Source organism: Geotrypetes seraphini, chromosome 3 (assembly GCF_902459505.1).
Source record: "Geotrypetes seraphini chromosome 3, aGeoSer1.1, whole genome shotgun sequence".
In the NCBI taxonomy this organism is placed as follows: Eukaryota; Metazoa; Chordata; class Amphibia; order Gymnophiona; family Dermophiidae; genus Geotrypetes; species Geotrypetes seraphini.
The window spans coordinates 27,870,650-27,887,770 of NC_047086.1; the positions used below are offsets into that span (position 1 = coordinate 27,870,650).

Sequence of the window (17,121 nt, forward strand, 5' to 3'; positions counted from 1 at the left end):
CGAAGATTTAAAATTTAAACCATCAGGTAAAGATGAATCATCAGTATCGGCTTGTCTATCTTGGAAAAACACCTTTAGTCTTAATGATCTAAAGAATCTACTTAAACATGTATGAGTATCAAAACTATCGTATTTAGTACTCGGGACAAAAGATAAGCCCTTGGAAAGTAGCTCTACCTCTTGTTCATTAAGTTCTCTAGATGACAAATTAAAGATCCCTTTCTTTAAGTTGTAGGATATTTCCTGAGTTTGTTGGAACTTCTGGTTTCTATTCAGGACGGTTCTTTCATTGTAGGTATTATTGGTGGCAAACGTAAAAAAGAGTCAGATAAAGTGTTAGAGCTGCCATGTGTCACTGGCGGATTGGGTAACTTAGGTACCATATTTTCATTCTCAGATGAAGAATCACTCGTGGATAGCTGAAACCCTACTCTTTTAGTGTTAATGTTTTTACGTTGTCGTTTCGTTTTAACATTACGATTCATCCACGGGTATACATACCCTTGTGTAAAATCCAACTTGTCTCTGCGGAACTTCTTTACTTTAAATTGTCTCTGTTCCAATTTGTATTTATTCATGACAGAGATATGTTCATAATATGCTTTCTTGAACTCTTCCTCCGATTCTAATAGTTTCATCTGATCCAGCTTGTTGTTCAAATCTATTTGCTGTGCTTCTATGATGGGGGCCAGAGCATCAATAGTAAGGAGCATAAGATCAATAGAGCATCAAGTTAAAGTTTCATTCCAATTTCTAACAAACTCTGCATTTTCCTGGAATCTTGGTTCTTTAAAAAGTCTTAAACCACGAGGTACTCTTTTAGTATGGCAGTATTCAACCAGCATCGCAGAATGGAGCTAGCTTCTAATAAGAGCCTTATGAGTATATTTAATTTCCTCCCATGTATTCCCAATATCGGGTTCATCTGTCTCAAATAAACGTTTACTGGCCATTAATGAAGTGATTCGATCCTCAGACAGACCCAATTTCGATGTCCACCCGAAAGTTGCCATATATCCCTTCTATACGGGTATATACACCCTGCTAGGGAGTCAATAAACTGTGATGAGTAACGATATGAATACTTTATTATTTCACAGCTCTAGTTCATCTACTACATATAATTAAAATTCATTCCATTCATGAATACACTGATTCAGTGACCGATCAAGCTGGGAAAAAAACATAAGGCCTGTTGATACTGGCCGTATCTTCTTAATACTCCTGCCGCTAAAAATAAAACGACAGGGTGATCTAAAGTCACAATCCCAACGAATGTAAAATCATGTGCATATGGTGCAGATTGTGCAAATGAAAGCAAAGAGTGCAAATAGTGCAATAAAGTGCCAAATTACATTATAGTTCAATGCCTGGCCTCCCGACTCGAGTTTCCTACTCTTCTTCAGGAGGGGTCTGTGTTAAAAACAAAACCTACACTTAAAAATACTAATTGAAATCTGAAAATATCACAATATATGAATCATTGTACTTCTTTCTCTTCTTCACATTTTCATAAATCACTAAACCTCAAATAAACATACCTGCATAGGCAGTCTAAACCGGGGACGGCACCGGAACGGGAAATGACTGAAAGAAACGAACACCCCGGATATATATACTCACACATGCCTGTCACAGAATCCCATAGATATTATGTAAACGGAAATGACATCATACCCGAGAACTCACACACCTATCTATAAATTAAGCCACTCGATCTCAGAGTTTAAACCATTGGGAGATAAGATGTTCCAATTATAAATAAACCGTTGTTCTTTTTGTAGTAAGAATACTCATCACAGAATACTATTTATTGACTCCCTAGCAGTGTGTATATATCAATTGAGATTATATCATATTTTAAATATCAAGTTACCTAGGATTTATAAGGACAATAGAATTTTATTCGCTACATGGCAGACATTGAAATTTATTAATAACTTAACACCTATTCTGATTCATCAATCCACATGTCAGTCCTTATAGTTGAACTCCAAGATTCAAATTGGTGAGACTAAGATCCTCTGGAGGCACTGGCTGCAGGCGGGTATATGCACACTGGATAGTGTGTTATCAGAGGGGAAGCCGCTTGACTTTTCACGACTGCAACAAATATTTGGTATCGCAAAGTCTCAAGTATATAAGTGGTTGCAGTTGAAGCAGGCCATTCAGAAGGTGTTTCCCTGATTGGTAAAACTTAAAAACTGCCGGGTCTGTGCTTCCAGACCGATTTGCTGGGGCATCAGGCAGCCAAGTGGTACAAATTAATATCGTAATTCTTAAATAAAAAACCAAAAATTAGTCTTTGAGACATTTGGAACATTGAGATTAAGCAGCAGATTTCTGCATCTCAATGGCCACCAATTTGGACTTGGAGGATGAGATGTACAGCGTCTGCATCTATGAGACAAACATGGTTTTTTTTTTGTTGCACAGAAGTTTTTGGACCCCTGTTAGATTACTAAAATTAGATAGTTCTAAGTCAACTAGATGCTGGCACTGTCATCTTGATATAGGGACACTGGATCATCTGCTCTTCTTTTGTCCCTTGATACTTAAATTTTGGCAGTCCATTTGGAGTCAAATCAATAGAATACTGGAAGCTCCAGTGGCACTGACATATGATACAGTGCTGTTTGGCACTTTAATGATGGCCAAGAGTCCAATAACTTCATGTAATAATAGATTACTTTTCATCATGACAGGAGTTGCCATACAACTTACTCTGAAAAATTGGGACAGGTTAAACTATAGTTTTTGGTGTGAATCCTTGTGCCAAACTTATAAATTTGAACGTATAAGAGCAATACAATTGGGACATTATAAGAAATTTAAGGATGTTTGGGACCCATTGACAAAATTTTATAAAGATTGATTATTGGTTTTAGACTTTTGATTATACACATCCAGGAGGGGTGGGGGGAAGGGGGGATATGCCTTTAAATTATTATTTGATTGTAATTTGTTGGTCTTGATCATTTGTAATATTCTTGCTTATCTTTATACTGTATGAAAGGATGGGAAGGGGAAGGGATAAGTATTTATTATATCATTTGATGGAATTAAGTGCTGTTTATTTTGTACATTGTTTGATAATATGTTGCACATGATGTTGGTTTTTAAAATGAATAAAGATATGGGGAAAAAAAACCCAACAAACTCCTATGCAAATGAAAGGTGGAAATCAGAACTGTCAGGCGTTTGCTGCTTTCTGCCCCCATAATGGAGAAAAGTAATGATTTTGAAGAGTACTAACCTCAAAAATATGTTGTTCAGTATTGCCTCTGAGGTAGAAAACGTCTCATTGTTACTAACAAGATAGCAGAATTATTTCTAGAGCACTATAAGATGTGCACAGCACTGTACAAAGTCACGAAGGAGAAAGTACCTGCTCGAAAGAGCTTACAATCTAAACAGTCAAGACAAACAGGATGCCAAGGTGGGATGGATGGTTAATTTGCTGGCTGGGGTGGTGAGCAGTGGGCAATGGGGAGTAGGGTTATAAATTAAAGGCTATATCAAAAAGTTGGGTTTTCAGTCTACTTTTAAACAAGGAAAGTACTCAGATGAACTCAGGTAGTTTATTCGAGGCATAAATGATTCGGGGCAGCTAGATGAAAGTTCAAGTTAAATTTATTTAATATGCCGCAAATATAAAACCAGGGTCAAAATCTAACCAGTTTACAAACTCAGATAAAAGGAGGGTTAAGAAACAAACTAATACCAACACAAGGACAAAAACAACCAACATCAAATAAGAAAATGAGGAAAGAAGAAGAGGTTAATTACAATAAAATATGAGGTGTGGAAAAAGATAAAACATCAGGCTAGGGAGTAAAAGGCGTCCCTATTTATCTTGGTTTATTGATTTATTTTTTAATCAACTTTGTTGGAGATTAAAAGGAAGGCCTGCGAGTAGTAATAAACTTTCAGATGCGCCTTGAATCTTGAAAGCGAACTTTCACTGCAGATGTAGTGTGGTAGGGAGTTCCAAAGTGTAGGAGCCATGACAGAGAAGATCAAGAAATAACTGTCCAAACGATGGGACAGTTAGCGGTTGTTGTTGCGACGCTCGGAGGGCTCTCTTTGGTGAGTAATAAACCAGAATTTGGAATAGAAATGAGGGAAGACCACTGGAAAGAAACGAAGGCTGGAATTGGCAGTTGAGGAGAAGGGTACAAATAAAAAGGAGGTATATAAGGGTACAGATAAAAGGAGGTATATAAGGGTACAGATAAAAGGAGGTATATAAGGGTACAGATAAAAGGAGGTATATAAGGGTACAGATAAAAAGCAGGTATATAAGGGTACATATAAAAGGAGGTATATAAGGGTACAGATAAAAAGCAGGTATATAAGGGTACAGATAAAAGGAGGTATATAAGGGTACAGATAAAAGGAGGTATATAAGGGTACAGATAAAAAGCAGGTATATAAGGGTACAGATAAAAGGAGGTATATAAGGGTACAGATAAAAAGCAGGTATATAAGGGTACAGATAAAAGGAGGTATATAAGGGTACAGATAAAAGCATCTGAGAAACAGAGTTCTCAAGAAGGTATATAAGGAGAGATACTGAGGGGGACTGTGGCATGAACACACCTGTAGGTTAGTAATAGGACAAGAACAAGAGGGCATTCGGAAAAGTTGATAGGAGACAGATTCAAAACAAATGCTAGGAAGTTCTTCTTTACCCAACGTGTGGTGGACACATGGAATGCGCTTCCAGAGAACGTAATAGGGCAGAGTACGGTACTGGGGTTCAAGAAAGGATTGGACAAATTCCTACTGGAAATGGGGATAGAGGGGTATAGATAGAAGATTACTGCACAGGTCCTGGACCTGTTGGGCCGCCGCATGAGCGGACTGCTGGGCACGATGTTAACTATATGCAAAGGCAGATAGGGAGCCTGTGAAGTGATTTGAGGAGAGGGGTGAGTGCAGCGAGGTTGGCAGAAGATAAGGCTGAGTTTTGCACAGGGGGAAGGAGACAGTTCAGTAGGATACCTGTTAGAAATAAATTGCAGTAGTCTAAGCATGAAGTTATACATGTGTGAACAAGGGTGCAGGTAATGTACTCGGAAAGGAAAGGGCACATTTTGGTGATGTTGTAGAAATAGAAGCGGTAGGCTTTAGCAGTCCTTTGGATGTGCATAGAAAATGAGAGGGGTCAGAGTCAAAGGTGTTTCCAAGGTAGCAAGCAGAGGAGACTGGAACGGTAACAGTATTATTTACAGAGACAGGAGAGGAGTGGAGGATTTAGGAGGAAAGAGGAACAGCTCAGTCTTGGCCATATTTAGTTTCAGATGGCAGCGAGACATCCAGGCAGCAATGTCAGCCAAACAGGCTGAGACTTTTTCTTGGACATCTCATTCCAGTTCTATTAGCATGAAAGAGATTATAACACATACATACAAAAATAGCTATTAAGAAATAAACATGAACAAAATTAATTGTAAAATGGCTGCATTTGCTTTTTGTTGATTTTCCTTTCTAGTGGAGTAAGGAAAGGAAACTTTTTGATTTTAACTCACACTTATGGCAAGGCACCAAGTATGAAAAAAAAAAAATAATCATTAAAGGGTAATTAAATTGAAAAACTAACAGTTGCAAAACAAAACTGTTCAGCCCACACATTTTCTCCATACTCCTTTACCAAGCATGGAAAACAGGGTACAAACTCATTTAAGGCTATTTTGTTTGTTACACAATGAGGATTTTTATATTTTTTTCTTAGATGTAAAACTTACCGAGTACCATCTGCTTTCCAGCTTACTTTATATGGCTTCTGCTCCAGAAATTTTATATTCTCCTTATCCATGGAAACAGGCTGTGCTCCAGGGAATCCAGACCTAAAAGAAGACACTTTTTGTAATAACTTAGATGGCGGATAGCAATAGAAAGCAATTTATTCCTTAAATCAGTCTTACAGGAGTCACATTTTCTGCTGATGTAACAACTCAGAATAAACTGCTGCTGAGACTTTGATATCCATTTATGAAAAATTATCCTTCATAGAAAGACTGAACCAAAGGTGTTCGATGGTCAGGTGCTATTTTACAGAGTTCAAAATAAGCAGGAGTCATCTGGAATAAACACACTTTTACTAATGGATCTAATTCATCTTTGGTAGATAAAGTGAAATCATTGAAAAACAGTATCAGTTAACATACTATGCCTGCAACTGTCAACAAAGCTCTCCAAAGACCATCTTAGGTAATTGACAACAAAGGGTTGACCTTTTTTTCCAACAGCTCATTATTTTATACTGTACTACAAAACTAACATTTTGCCCCTGTGCTTCCTTCAGTCATGTTATGTTTTTCTGAGAAAAAGAAATCTTTTCAACAACCAGCAATCAGAATGAAATGTCCGATATCTTGTATTTTTCTGTAACCAGAAGGCATTTTACAGTTGTTTTATTGTTGATATTTCCACACCATTCCTACCATCTATTTTTCTGCCTTGAACAGCAGCAAAAAGCTCTGAAATTAGTTTTAGATTCTCGTACCCTTCCCATCCACAGAACTGCTGACATTTACGCTGGATCTCGTTTAACTTTGGTTGAGTTGTCACTTGTGTTATGCCTTTAACCGACACGCCTTCCAAGAAAACAGCACCCTTGAAGGGGGGGGAAAAAAAAGTTGTTAGAATTCTTGCAATTGTATTACTTAATAAACGCAAGCTATGTGTTCCGAGTTAAACCTTACCACAAAGCAGAAGTTAACATTTATTTCCCCTCTGTAGAACATGTACCGTATTTTCACGCATATAACGCGCATACGTGTATAACACGCATACGCGTATAGCGCACGGGAACAATACATTTATGTTAAAAAAATTCTATATAGCACGCACACGCGTATACCGCGCATGCTGCTAAAACCTCCTCCCGCCACCCCCGCTTACTCCCTCTTCTGGCCCTTCGAACCGGCATCCTCCCCCCCCCCCGCTCGCGTCACCCCCCTCCCCCCCCCCGATCTTACATCCCCCCCCCAGCACCGCAAAGACATCGCTTACCCCGATTGGGCACCGGCACCAGCACCAATGTACAGGATGTGCCAGTGCCAGTGCCCGAAGATCCTCCCTCGCCTGGGCTGGGCTGGGCGGTGCGAGGGAGATCCTCCCTCTTCCCTGTGCTGGGCTGGACTGGGCTTTGAGCATTTGTGCATGCTCAAAGCCTTCTGGTCTCGCTCTCTCCGAGATTCTGAATCTGAGAATCTCGGAGAGAGCGAGACCAGAAGGCTTTGAGCATGCGCAAATGCTCAAAGCCCAGTCCAGCCCAGCACAGGGAAGAGGGAGGATCTCCCTCGCACCGCCCAGCCCAGCCCAGCCCGGATCTTCGGGCAATGGCACTGGCACGTCCTGTGCATTGGTGCTGGTGCTGGTGTCCAATCGGGGTAAGCGATGTCTTTGCGGTGCTGGGGGAGATGTAGGATCGCGGGGGAGGGGGGTGACGTGAGTGGGGGGAGGATGCCGGATCGCAATGAAAAAAAAAATTGTATAACGCGCTCACACATATAACGCGCATGGTTATGCTCAGTTTGTAAAATCGTGTATAACGCATGCATTATATGCGTGAAAATACGGTATATTAGGAGCATAAATCACATTTTGAGCCTGTAATCTCAAATTTCTTTTGGAATTAGATAAAAGTTTAGGGCGTGAATAGAAGGACTTCTTGTCTTGATACAGATTTATTCTTTTATTGATCATTTACAAGCTTAAAGATAAAACTTACAGGAAACTAAAGGGCTGGTTGCGTGACTCAGGAAATAATAGCATTAGATGTTGTAAGCACAACAGATATAGGTTCGCATCTGCTGTCCAACAGAGCTAGTTAAATAAAGACACACTGCAGAAGCAAAGCATTCAATACAGGAAAAAAGCAGTGCTAAGCAACTGTGTTCTAAGACAGTGTTCTTCAACCACCGGTCCAGACCGCAGGGCCGGCACGTGCATCAGGCCCCAGACAGTGCTCTTCAGCTGCTGGTCCACGGTGCGATCAATGCGACTTTGTCTTCGGGCCAGCTTCCTCTTCCTCAGTGCTGCAGTGCACAAAGCTGTGGGCGTCCTGCGCCTGAACCAGAAGCCTTCTCTCTGATGTCGCAACATTAGAGGGAAGGCTTCCAAATGAGGCATGGGACACCCAAGGAGCCACTGCCCACGGCTTTGTGAACTACAGCACAAAGGAAGAGGGAGCCGGCCCGAAGATAACACCGGAGGGTAGGCCTGAAGGCAAGCCACAACATGAAGGGAGGGAGGGAGACAACAAATGTAGGGGGAATGATTTTATTATTTAATTTAGTGATTGATTTACATCTGCTATCTGCTCAGGAAGAAATGCATTTGTTTCTTTTCCTCTGGGGTTATATGCATGCAGAGTCTTGCATCTTAGGGTTTGTTTGTATATAGAAACATAGAAAAATGACGGCAGAAAAGGGCCAAAGCCCATCAAGTCTGCCCACTCTAGTGACCCTTCTCCTTGATTTTGCTCACCACCCCCTGCCTTTACATCATTATAGATCCCACATGAATATCCCATTTATTTTTTAAATCTGCCACGCTGTTGGCCTCAATCACCTGCCGTGGGAGTTCATTCCAATGATCGACCACCCTCTCGGTGAAGAAATACTTTCTGGAGTCACCATGGAATTTCCCTCCCCTGATTTTTAGCGGATGCTCTCTGGTAGACGAAGGTCCCATAAGACGGAAGATATCCTCTTCCACCTCGATACGACCCGTGATATATTTAAATGTCTCAATCTTGTCCCCTCTCTCTCTTCGTTCTTCAAGTAAGTACAGCTGCAATTTATTCAGCCTTACTTCATACAAAAGATCCTTGAGCCCCGAGACCATCCTGGTGGCCATCCGCTGAACTGACTCAATTCTCAGCACATCTTTCCGGTAATGTGGTCTCCAGAATTGAACACAATATTCCAAATGAGGTCTCACCATGGACCTGTACAGTGGTATTATGACCTCTGGCATCCTGCTGATAAAACTTCTATGGATACAACCCATCATTTGCCTTACCTTGGAGGAAGCCTTTTCCACTTGATTGCCAGTTTTCATGTCATCACTAATGATTACTCCTAAATCCCGTTCTTCCGTGGTCCTAGCTAAGGTCTCACCATTTAACGTGTAAGTCCTGTACAGATTTCTTTTACCCAGGTGCATCACTTTACATTTTTTAGCATTGAAGTTGAGCTGCCAAGTCGATGACCATTGTTCCAATAGTAGTAGGTCCTGCGTCATACTGTCAGGCATAGTGCTTTTACCTACTATGTTGCACATTTTGGCATCGTCGGCGAACAATGATATTTTTCCTCTGAGCCCTTGGGTCATATCACTTATGAATATGTTGAATAGGATTGGACCCAAGACCGAGCCCTGTGGCACTCCACTGGTCACATCCAATGTTTTGGATGGGGTATCATTTACCATCACCCTCTGAAGTCTACTGCTCAGCCAATCCTTAACCCATGCAGCTAGTGTTGCCCCTAATCCCAGCGATTTCAGCTTGTTCAATAACCTGCGGTGTGGGACGCTATCAAAAGCTTTGCTGAAGTCCAAATACACTACGTCCAGGGACTCCCCGGCATCTAGTTGTCTTGTTACCCAGTCGAAGAAGCTAACCAGATTTGATTGGCAGGACCTGCCCTTGGTAAATCCATGTTGATGGGGATCACGTAGATCTTCCTCATCCAGGATTGTATCAAGTTTCTGTTTGATCAGTGTTTCCATGAGTTTGCATACTATGGATGTGAGACTCACCGGTCTGTAATTCGCCGTCTCTGTCCTGCAGCCCTTTTTGTGGAGTGGAATAACGTTAGCTGTTTTCCAGTCCAAGGGGACTCTTCCCGTACTTAGGGAGAGATTGAAGAGCACAGATAATGGTTTCGCCAGGACTTCCCTCAACTCTCTGAGCACCCTGGGGTGTAGGTTCTCTGGTCCCATGGCTTTGTTTACTTTGAGTCTTGAAAGTTCACAGTAGACGCTACTGGGCGTAAACTTGAAGTCTTGAAACGGGTCTTTCTGGCTTTCCCTTGTCCGTAAAAGTGGACCGGATCCTAGCGCCTCACAGGTGAAGACCTAGCAGAAGTATTCATTTAGTAGTTCGGCCTTAGTGGAATCCGATTCTGCATAATTCCCGTCCGATTTCCTGAGTCGTTCTATCCCATCTTTGTTTCTTTTCCTGTCACTAATCTACCTAAAGAAGGATTTATCCCCTTTCTTAATGTTCCACGCTAGATTCTCCTCTATTTGGAGCTTGGCCTCTCTGACTGCCTTCTTGACAGCTTTAGACCTGTCCTGATAGTCTTCTTTTGCCTCCTGCTTTCCTAAATGTTTGTAGGCAATAAATGCTTTTTTTTTCTTCTCCTTAATGAGGTCCGAAATTTCAGTACTGAACCACTGGGGTCTTTTGTTTCTCCGACTTTTGCTGACCGTTTTTATGTAGCGATTTGTTGCTTCATGCAAGGTGGATTTCAGAGTCGACCACATATTCTCCACGTTGTCAATTTGTGACTGGTTAAGCGGTAGAATTCAGAGGGTAGTGGTTAAAGGTACCCCCTCCAATACATCGGAAGTGACCAGTGGAGTGCCACAGGGATCGGTCTTGGGACCGATCCTTTAAAACATATACATAAGAGACCTGACTCAAGGGCTTCAAGGTAAAATAACACTATTCGCCGACGACGCCAAACTATGCAACATAGTAGATAACAGCACCTTGCCCGACAGTATGGAACAGGACCTGCTCTTATTGGAACATTGGTCCTCGACTTGGCAGCTAGGCTTCAATGCCAAAAAATGTAAGGTCATGCACCTTGGCAGCAGAAACCCGTGCAGAACTTACACACTAAATGGTGAGACCTTAGCTAGGACTAGGGCAGAGCGTGATTTGGGAGTAATCATTAGTGAAGACATGAAAACTGCCAAGCAGGTGGAGAAAGCTGCATCCAAGGCTAGACAAATGGTGGGATGCATCCGTAGAGGTTTCGTCAGCCGGAGGCCCGAAGTCATAATGCCCCTGTACAGATCCATGGTGAGACCTCATCTTGAATATTGTGTTCAATTCTGGAGACCACATTATCAAAAAGATGTGCGGAGAATCGAGTCGGTTCAGCGAATGACCACCAGGATGGTCTCAGGACTCAAGAACCTCCCATATGAGGAAAGACTAAATAAACTGCAGCTATACTCGCTCGAGGAACGTAGAGAGAGGGGAGACATGATTGAGACTTTTAAATATATCACGGGCCGCATCGAGGTGGAAGACGATATCTTCCTTCTTAAAGGACCTTCAACCACAAGAGGTCATCCGCTGAAAATCAAAGGCGGGCAATTTCATGGCGACGCCAGGAAGTATTTCTTCACCGAAAGGGTAGTCAATCATTGGAATGAACTTCCATTGCAGGTGATTAACGCCAGCAGCGTGCTCGATTTTAAAAAGAAATGGGATATGTATGTGGGATCTCTAGCCGGGTGAAATCTGGGGGTGGGTCATTAGCGTGGGCAGACTTGATGGGCTACAGCCCTTTTCTGCCGTCATATTCTATGTTTCTATGTTTGGTTTTGCAGCTCCCAATGAACAAAATCTCCCATGCGTTCGAAGTCTGTGCCTCTGCCTCTAAAGTTGAGGACTCTCGTCACTGTATTTGATCTAGAGAAACCCCACTTGAGGTTAAGCCATACCATGTTATGGTCGCTGTAGGCGACTTTTAGTTTTTGGTCCCATATTTGCATAGGGGTTATCTGTGTTCTAGTAGGAATGAATGTTGAGAAGCATACAGTGTGCTTTGTGTAGTTCAATTTTGTGGTTAACCATTATGTGTTGTTGTGTGTGTTGTTGTGTTGGGGGGGGGAGGGCGGGGAGGGTCTGGGGTGGAGATGGGCGTGGTCTGACCCACGACTTAGCCCAGTGTTCTTCAACTGCCGGTCCACAAAATGATTATTTTATTTTCGCCGGTCCATAGGTGTCAAAAGGTTGAAGAACACTGTTCTAAGAGACATGCCTCCAACCCTGAGAGCTAAATAAAATTGATCTCTCCCTCGCTAGCCAGACATGGAAGCTCAAAGAGTAGTCTACAGCAGTGTTTTTCAACCTTTTTTGGGCAAAGGCACACTTGTTTCATGAAAAAAAACACGAGGCACACCACCATTAGAAAATGTTAAAAAATTTAACTCTGTGCCTATATTGACTATATATATATAATTCTCTTGAATAGGAATCAAATAAACACAAAGAAAGTATTTTATAATTACTTTATTATGAAATATTAAGTAAACAGAATAGTGAAAAATTATAAAATACTTTATTCAGTGCGAAACCTGGGCCTGTTTGGCTAAACACAAAGCTGATATTCTGGCTGGAATCGAAGAAAGACACACACTTAGCTCTTCGTCAACAGCTCTCAGTCTCTCTCTGTATTTGGTTTTTATAGCATACAAAAATAGACAAATATACCCTCCATCCTTTTTATTAAACCACAATAGCAGTTTTTAGCGCAGGGAGCTGCGCTGAATGCCCAGCACTGCTCTTGACGCTCATAGGCTCCCTGCGCTAAAAACCACTATTGCGGTTTAGTAAAAGGTGACCATATTGTAAAATATAGACAGCAGATATAAATTCAGAACTGTGCATAGTAAGTGAAGGGAAGTTTTCATCTCTGGGAATTTACCCAGTTAACTATTAAGTTATTTGGGCAAATTCCTTTGAAAACTGTGGTAATACTGCCTCCACTTTGCTAAATTTAAAATAAAATCATTTTTCCTACCTTGTCTGGTGATTTCTGGTTGCACTTTCTTCTTCTGACTGTGCATCCAATCTTTCTTCCCTTCTATCAGCCTGTATGCTTTCTCTCCTCCACACCTCATTCCCTCCCCCAACTTTTTCTTCCTCTCTCCCTGACCTTTCTTTCTTTTTTTCTGTTTCTCTTCTTTCCTTCTGTTTCTCTGCCTGCCCCCTTTCTTTCTTTCTCCCTGCCGTTCCCCAAGCCACTGCCACTGCCATCGGGGAACAGGACCCACCAATGGATAACAGGCCCCAAAGCCGACGCCGACGCATGCTCTCCCTGACGTCAATTCTGCAATCGGAGAGGAAGTTCCGCCCAGCCAGGCAGCGATTGGCTGGCCCGAACTTCCTCTCCGACTGCAGAATTGACGTCGGGGAGAAGAAGACTTATCGGCTCGATAGATTAGATCGCCAAGACAAAGTGAGTCCTGGGTGATCGACTCACTTTGCCTTGGCGAGCTACTGGCGCCCCTACCTCGGGCCGCCTGTCAGCTCCGGGCCCCTGAATGCAGGACTGGTAGTACTGCCCTGATGGCGGCCCTGCAGCACACCAGGCAACATCTCGCGGCACACTAGTGTGCCGCGGAACAGCGGTTGAAAAACACTGGTCTACAGTATTAGAAGAAAATGAAGCCAGAGCAGAGCTAGGTCTTCTTCTTTAGGAAGTCAAAGGGAGCAGAGTTGCAGGCCATATGTTTAACATAAGAAACTGTGTTTCCTTTCAGATATACTGTATATAAACTGTGCCCATAGGAGGACTTTAAAAATACCAGACTTGCTAATTGTTCTGTTTGCTTATTAGTTTAGTGTTTGAAAATTATTGCTATTATTGCTTGAAATAGATTGCACATATGCATAATAAGCATAATCTTGAGAAGAGGAGACTGCGAGTGATCGAGACTTTCAAAATACTGAAAGGATTCGACAAAATGGAGCAGGGAAAGCAGTTATTTACAATGTCCAATGTGACACGGACAAGAGGACATAGACTGAAGCAGAGGGGGGACAGGTCCAGGACGAATATCAGGAAGTTCTGTTTCACGCAGCAAGTGGTGGACACCTGGAATGCTCTCCCAGAGGAAGTAATTGCAGAATCCACCGTTCTAGGATTTAAGGGTAAACTAGATGCACATCTCCTTAAGAGTGGCATAGAGTGATACGGGTAAGGGTAAATTAGATGCACATCTCCTTAAGAGTGGCATAGAGTGATACGGGTAAGGGTAAATTAGATGCACATCTCCCTTGAGAAGCATAAGGTGATTTGGGGACTAAAGCTAGGCCAGGGTACACCTGGCGAGGCCTCCGCGTGTGCGGATCACCGGACTTGATGGACCCAGGGTCTGATCCGGAGATGGCAATTCTTATGTTCTAATCTATATGCAAATGTTCTTTACTGTTCCCTATTTATTTAAATCATTTTTATACCGCATAAAACTACATCTACAGGGATGCCTAATGGCACCTAAGGTCATTTTCAGCATAAACCACACCTATTTTGACCTTAGGTGCTGTAGATGCATTAATGGCATCCTTTTACGCAGGCACCTCTGGGCACCTACTTTTTTCATTAGTCATTTTAATTGGTTTTAAACAATGTGGTTAATTACACCAATTAAAACAATTAAGGTAGACAGCGGTAAGGCACCTACTGCTTCCTAAATTATGGTGCACTTTAGGGAATTTGGGCCTCAGAGTACAAAAGAAACAGCTGTTTCTTTTCTGACTGCCATCCCTCTGGAACTCCCACCCAGATTTTATCCAATCAGAACAATTAGTTCCTTGTTTTAAATCATTGTTGAAGACTCATTTCTTCTCTTTATCTTCAAGCTAAGCTAGTTGATGATTGCGGGTGAGATGGCTTGCCGATAGCAGGCAGCGTAATTTTATTTCGTATTACAGTATGTAAGTGTCGAAATGTGTGGTATTCCTATGTATTTTTTGGAATGCCTTATTTTTTTCATGATCTATTTGTTTTATTATGTAAACCACTCATATCTTTGATCGGTATAGCCTATATTTAAAAAAAAAAAAAAAAAAATCAATAAATATACACAGTATAATCTCGTTATAACGGATTCGCTTATAACGGAACCTCGTCTATAGCAGACGAGATCCGACGGTCCCGGCCGTGTGCCCTTATAAACATGCAGAAAATCATCACATATAGCGGACTCGCATATAACGGACTTTCGGATATAATGGACAACCAATTTGGTCCCCAGAGCCACTTTTAACTGTAGTTTTGTTTGGCTATAACTGACATGCAGGCTCCGCCTACAAGGCGCGTGGCGTGCCGGTGATATAGTATCAAAATTGACAGATTATTTTTCTTTCCCGTTCAGCACGACATAATGCTTTAGAACATCTTTTAGTGTTCTGGTTTTGCAATCATTTCATGCCATACCAACGTTTTGCTGAGTTTTGTTATTGATGTTGCTGATGTGCTTGTGCAGTGACTGTTGCTCATTGATTGTACATTGTTTTAGTTGACCTAAATAAAGTTTTTATTAAAAAGTTTTATTAAAAAATGCAACTCTGGACATAACAGACTCTGGATATAACGGACTGTTTTTCCAGGTTCCTTGAAGTCTGTTATAACGAGATTATATTGTAATAAAAACAATAATAATGTGCACACATTGGAGGTACACTTTAGGGGGTGCAAATTTATTTCCTGCATATTTATTGTGGATATCCTGAAAACCTGACTGGTTGTGTGTGTCTTGTGACTGGATTGAGAACCCCTGCTTTAGAATTTAGGTAGGAGCACAATCTTTTTGTCTTTAGAAAGAAGGCCAAAACACGGTTCTTTTATCAGTTTTTTCACTCCCAGATCTGACGGGGACTGGGAAGATAGTAAAACAATCAACTATCATCTCACCGAGGTTGAGGTTTCTTTGGATAGGTACAAGATATGTGGGACTGATGGAAGGGGGGGCAATTGTTTCATTGTTCACTATTTCATTATTGTTTTAATATTCTCACTTGAACAGGGAGACCTGAAATTAAATACAGCTAAATTAACAGATAAATCTGAGTGCTGAATATGAGTATGAATAGAATAAATTGAAGTCCAAGGACAGAAGCCCGGGAGAGACAAATAGAATTTGAAGTTGAGCCTCAGGTGTAATGAGAGATTACTAGAATGTTTCTTATTTCTGCATTGGTTAACCTTTTGCAAGTTAGAAATGTAACATAGGGCAACATTCCAATCTTAGCCCAAGGGGCTTCTGAATAATAACACTGTTACTTAGCTTTCCAATGCAATCATCTTGCCATGCTTAAAAGCCTTAGTGATGCAGTTTTTTGTGCGTGATTATCTTAGAAGTGCCGAGAGCCTAACTTCTCAAAGGGGCTGTTCTTTAATTCAACAAAACTCCAAGTTACTTTGATCAAAGTAGAGAGTTGCGCGGGGACAGAAATCCCATCCATCCCTGCCTGTCCCTGACAGGATCCTCTCCGTCCCCACCCGTCCCCACCCGTCCCCGCCTGTCCCCGCAAGGAATTGCCTCCATCCCCGCCAGTCCCCATAAAAAGCAGCAATTACTTCTGACGGGATCATCAATTCCAGTTTCTTTTGTGTTTGCGCTGCTGTTTTCCTTGTGGAATCTCTTTGGTGGAACCCTTTTTTTGTTTTCTGTTCAGGTAATTAACTTATAAACCCCCCTCTTTTTACTAAGGCTGACGTGTCCATTATATTATATGGATGAACCCTGCTTCCAAAGCCTTCCATCCCCTTGGGAGTCCCGTTGGTCAGAGGGGGATCCCCGTGGGTTAGGGGGATTCCCACGGGACCCCCGTGGAACCCACGCGATCCCCATTCCCCTGCAGACCTCTAGATCAAAGTCCTAAGATTTCGTATTTCAAGGTGGAAACAATAGGCTGAAATATCTTTAATAAGTGCTGCAACTTCAGTTAAAAACTCGTGAACTCTGTACAACAGTCAAGCTGTCCTCTAAATGCACAGCAGGTTTTCTTCAATTTCTCAACAATAAAAGGCATGACCATTTCTTTATGATAAAAAGCATCAGACAAAAAGCCAGTACAAATATTTTATCTCTATTTTTTATATATTGCCTGCAAGCCTCTGAAACATTGTACATTCAGGTACAGTAGGGGGGGGGTTGGTCCCTGGAAGGCTTGTACCTACAGTGGGATTTGAATCAGGTTCCCCGGCTTCTCAGCTCTTCCACTCCAAATTCAGCTTTATCAGTGCTTTCTAAGGTGGTGGTGCCATGTTGAGCAGCACACCTTAAGATTCATTTTAATAACATTTCACTTTCAAGAAACAACTATGTTCAAAAAACACCACCGCCAGTTAA

General features: G+C 41.8%; 1 protein-coding gene across 1 annotated transcript in view; it reads right to left on the reverse strand.

Annotated features, from left to right (window-relative positions):
• Positions 1 to 17,121, reverse strand: part of RNGTT (RNA guanylyltransferase and 5'-phosphatase) — a 599,480-nt gene that overhangs the window by 442,676 nt on the left and 139,683 nt on the right. The window contains exons 7-8 of the mRNA XM_033938319.1: positions 6,512 to 6,621; positions 5,751 to 5,852 (exon numbers count right to left, since the gene is read on the reverse strand). Coding sequence (XP_033794210.1) covers positions 5,751 to 5,852; positions 6,512 to 6,621 — 212 coding nt within the window. The remainder of the gene's footprint in view (positions 1 to 5,750; positions 5,853 to 6,511; positions 6,622 to 17,121) is intronic.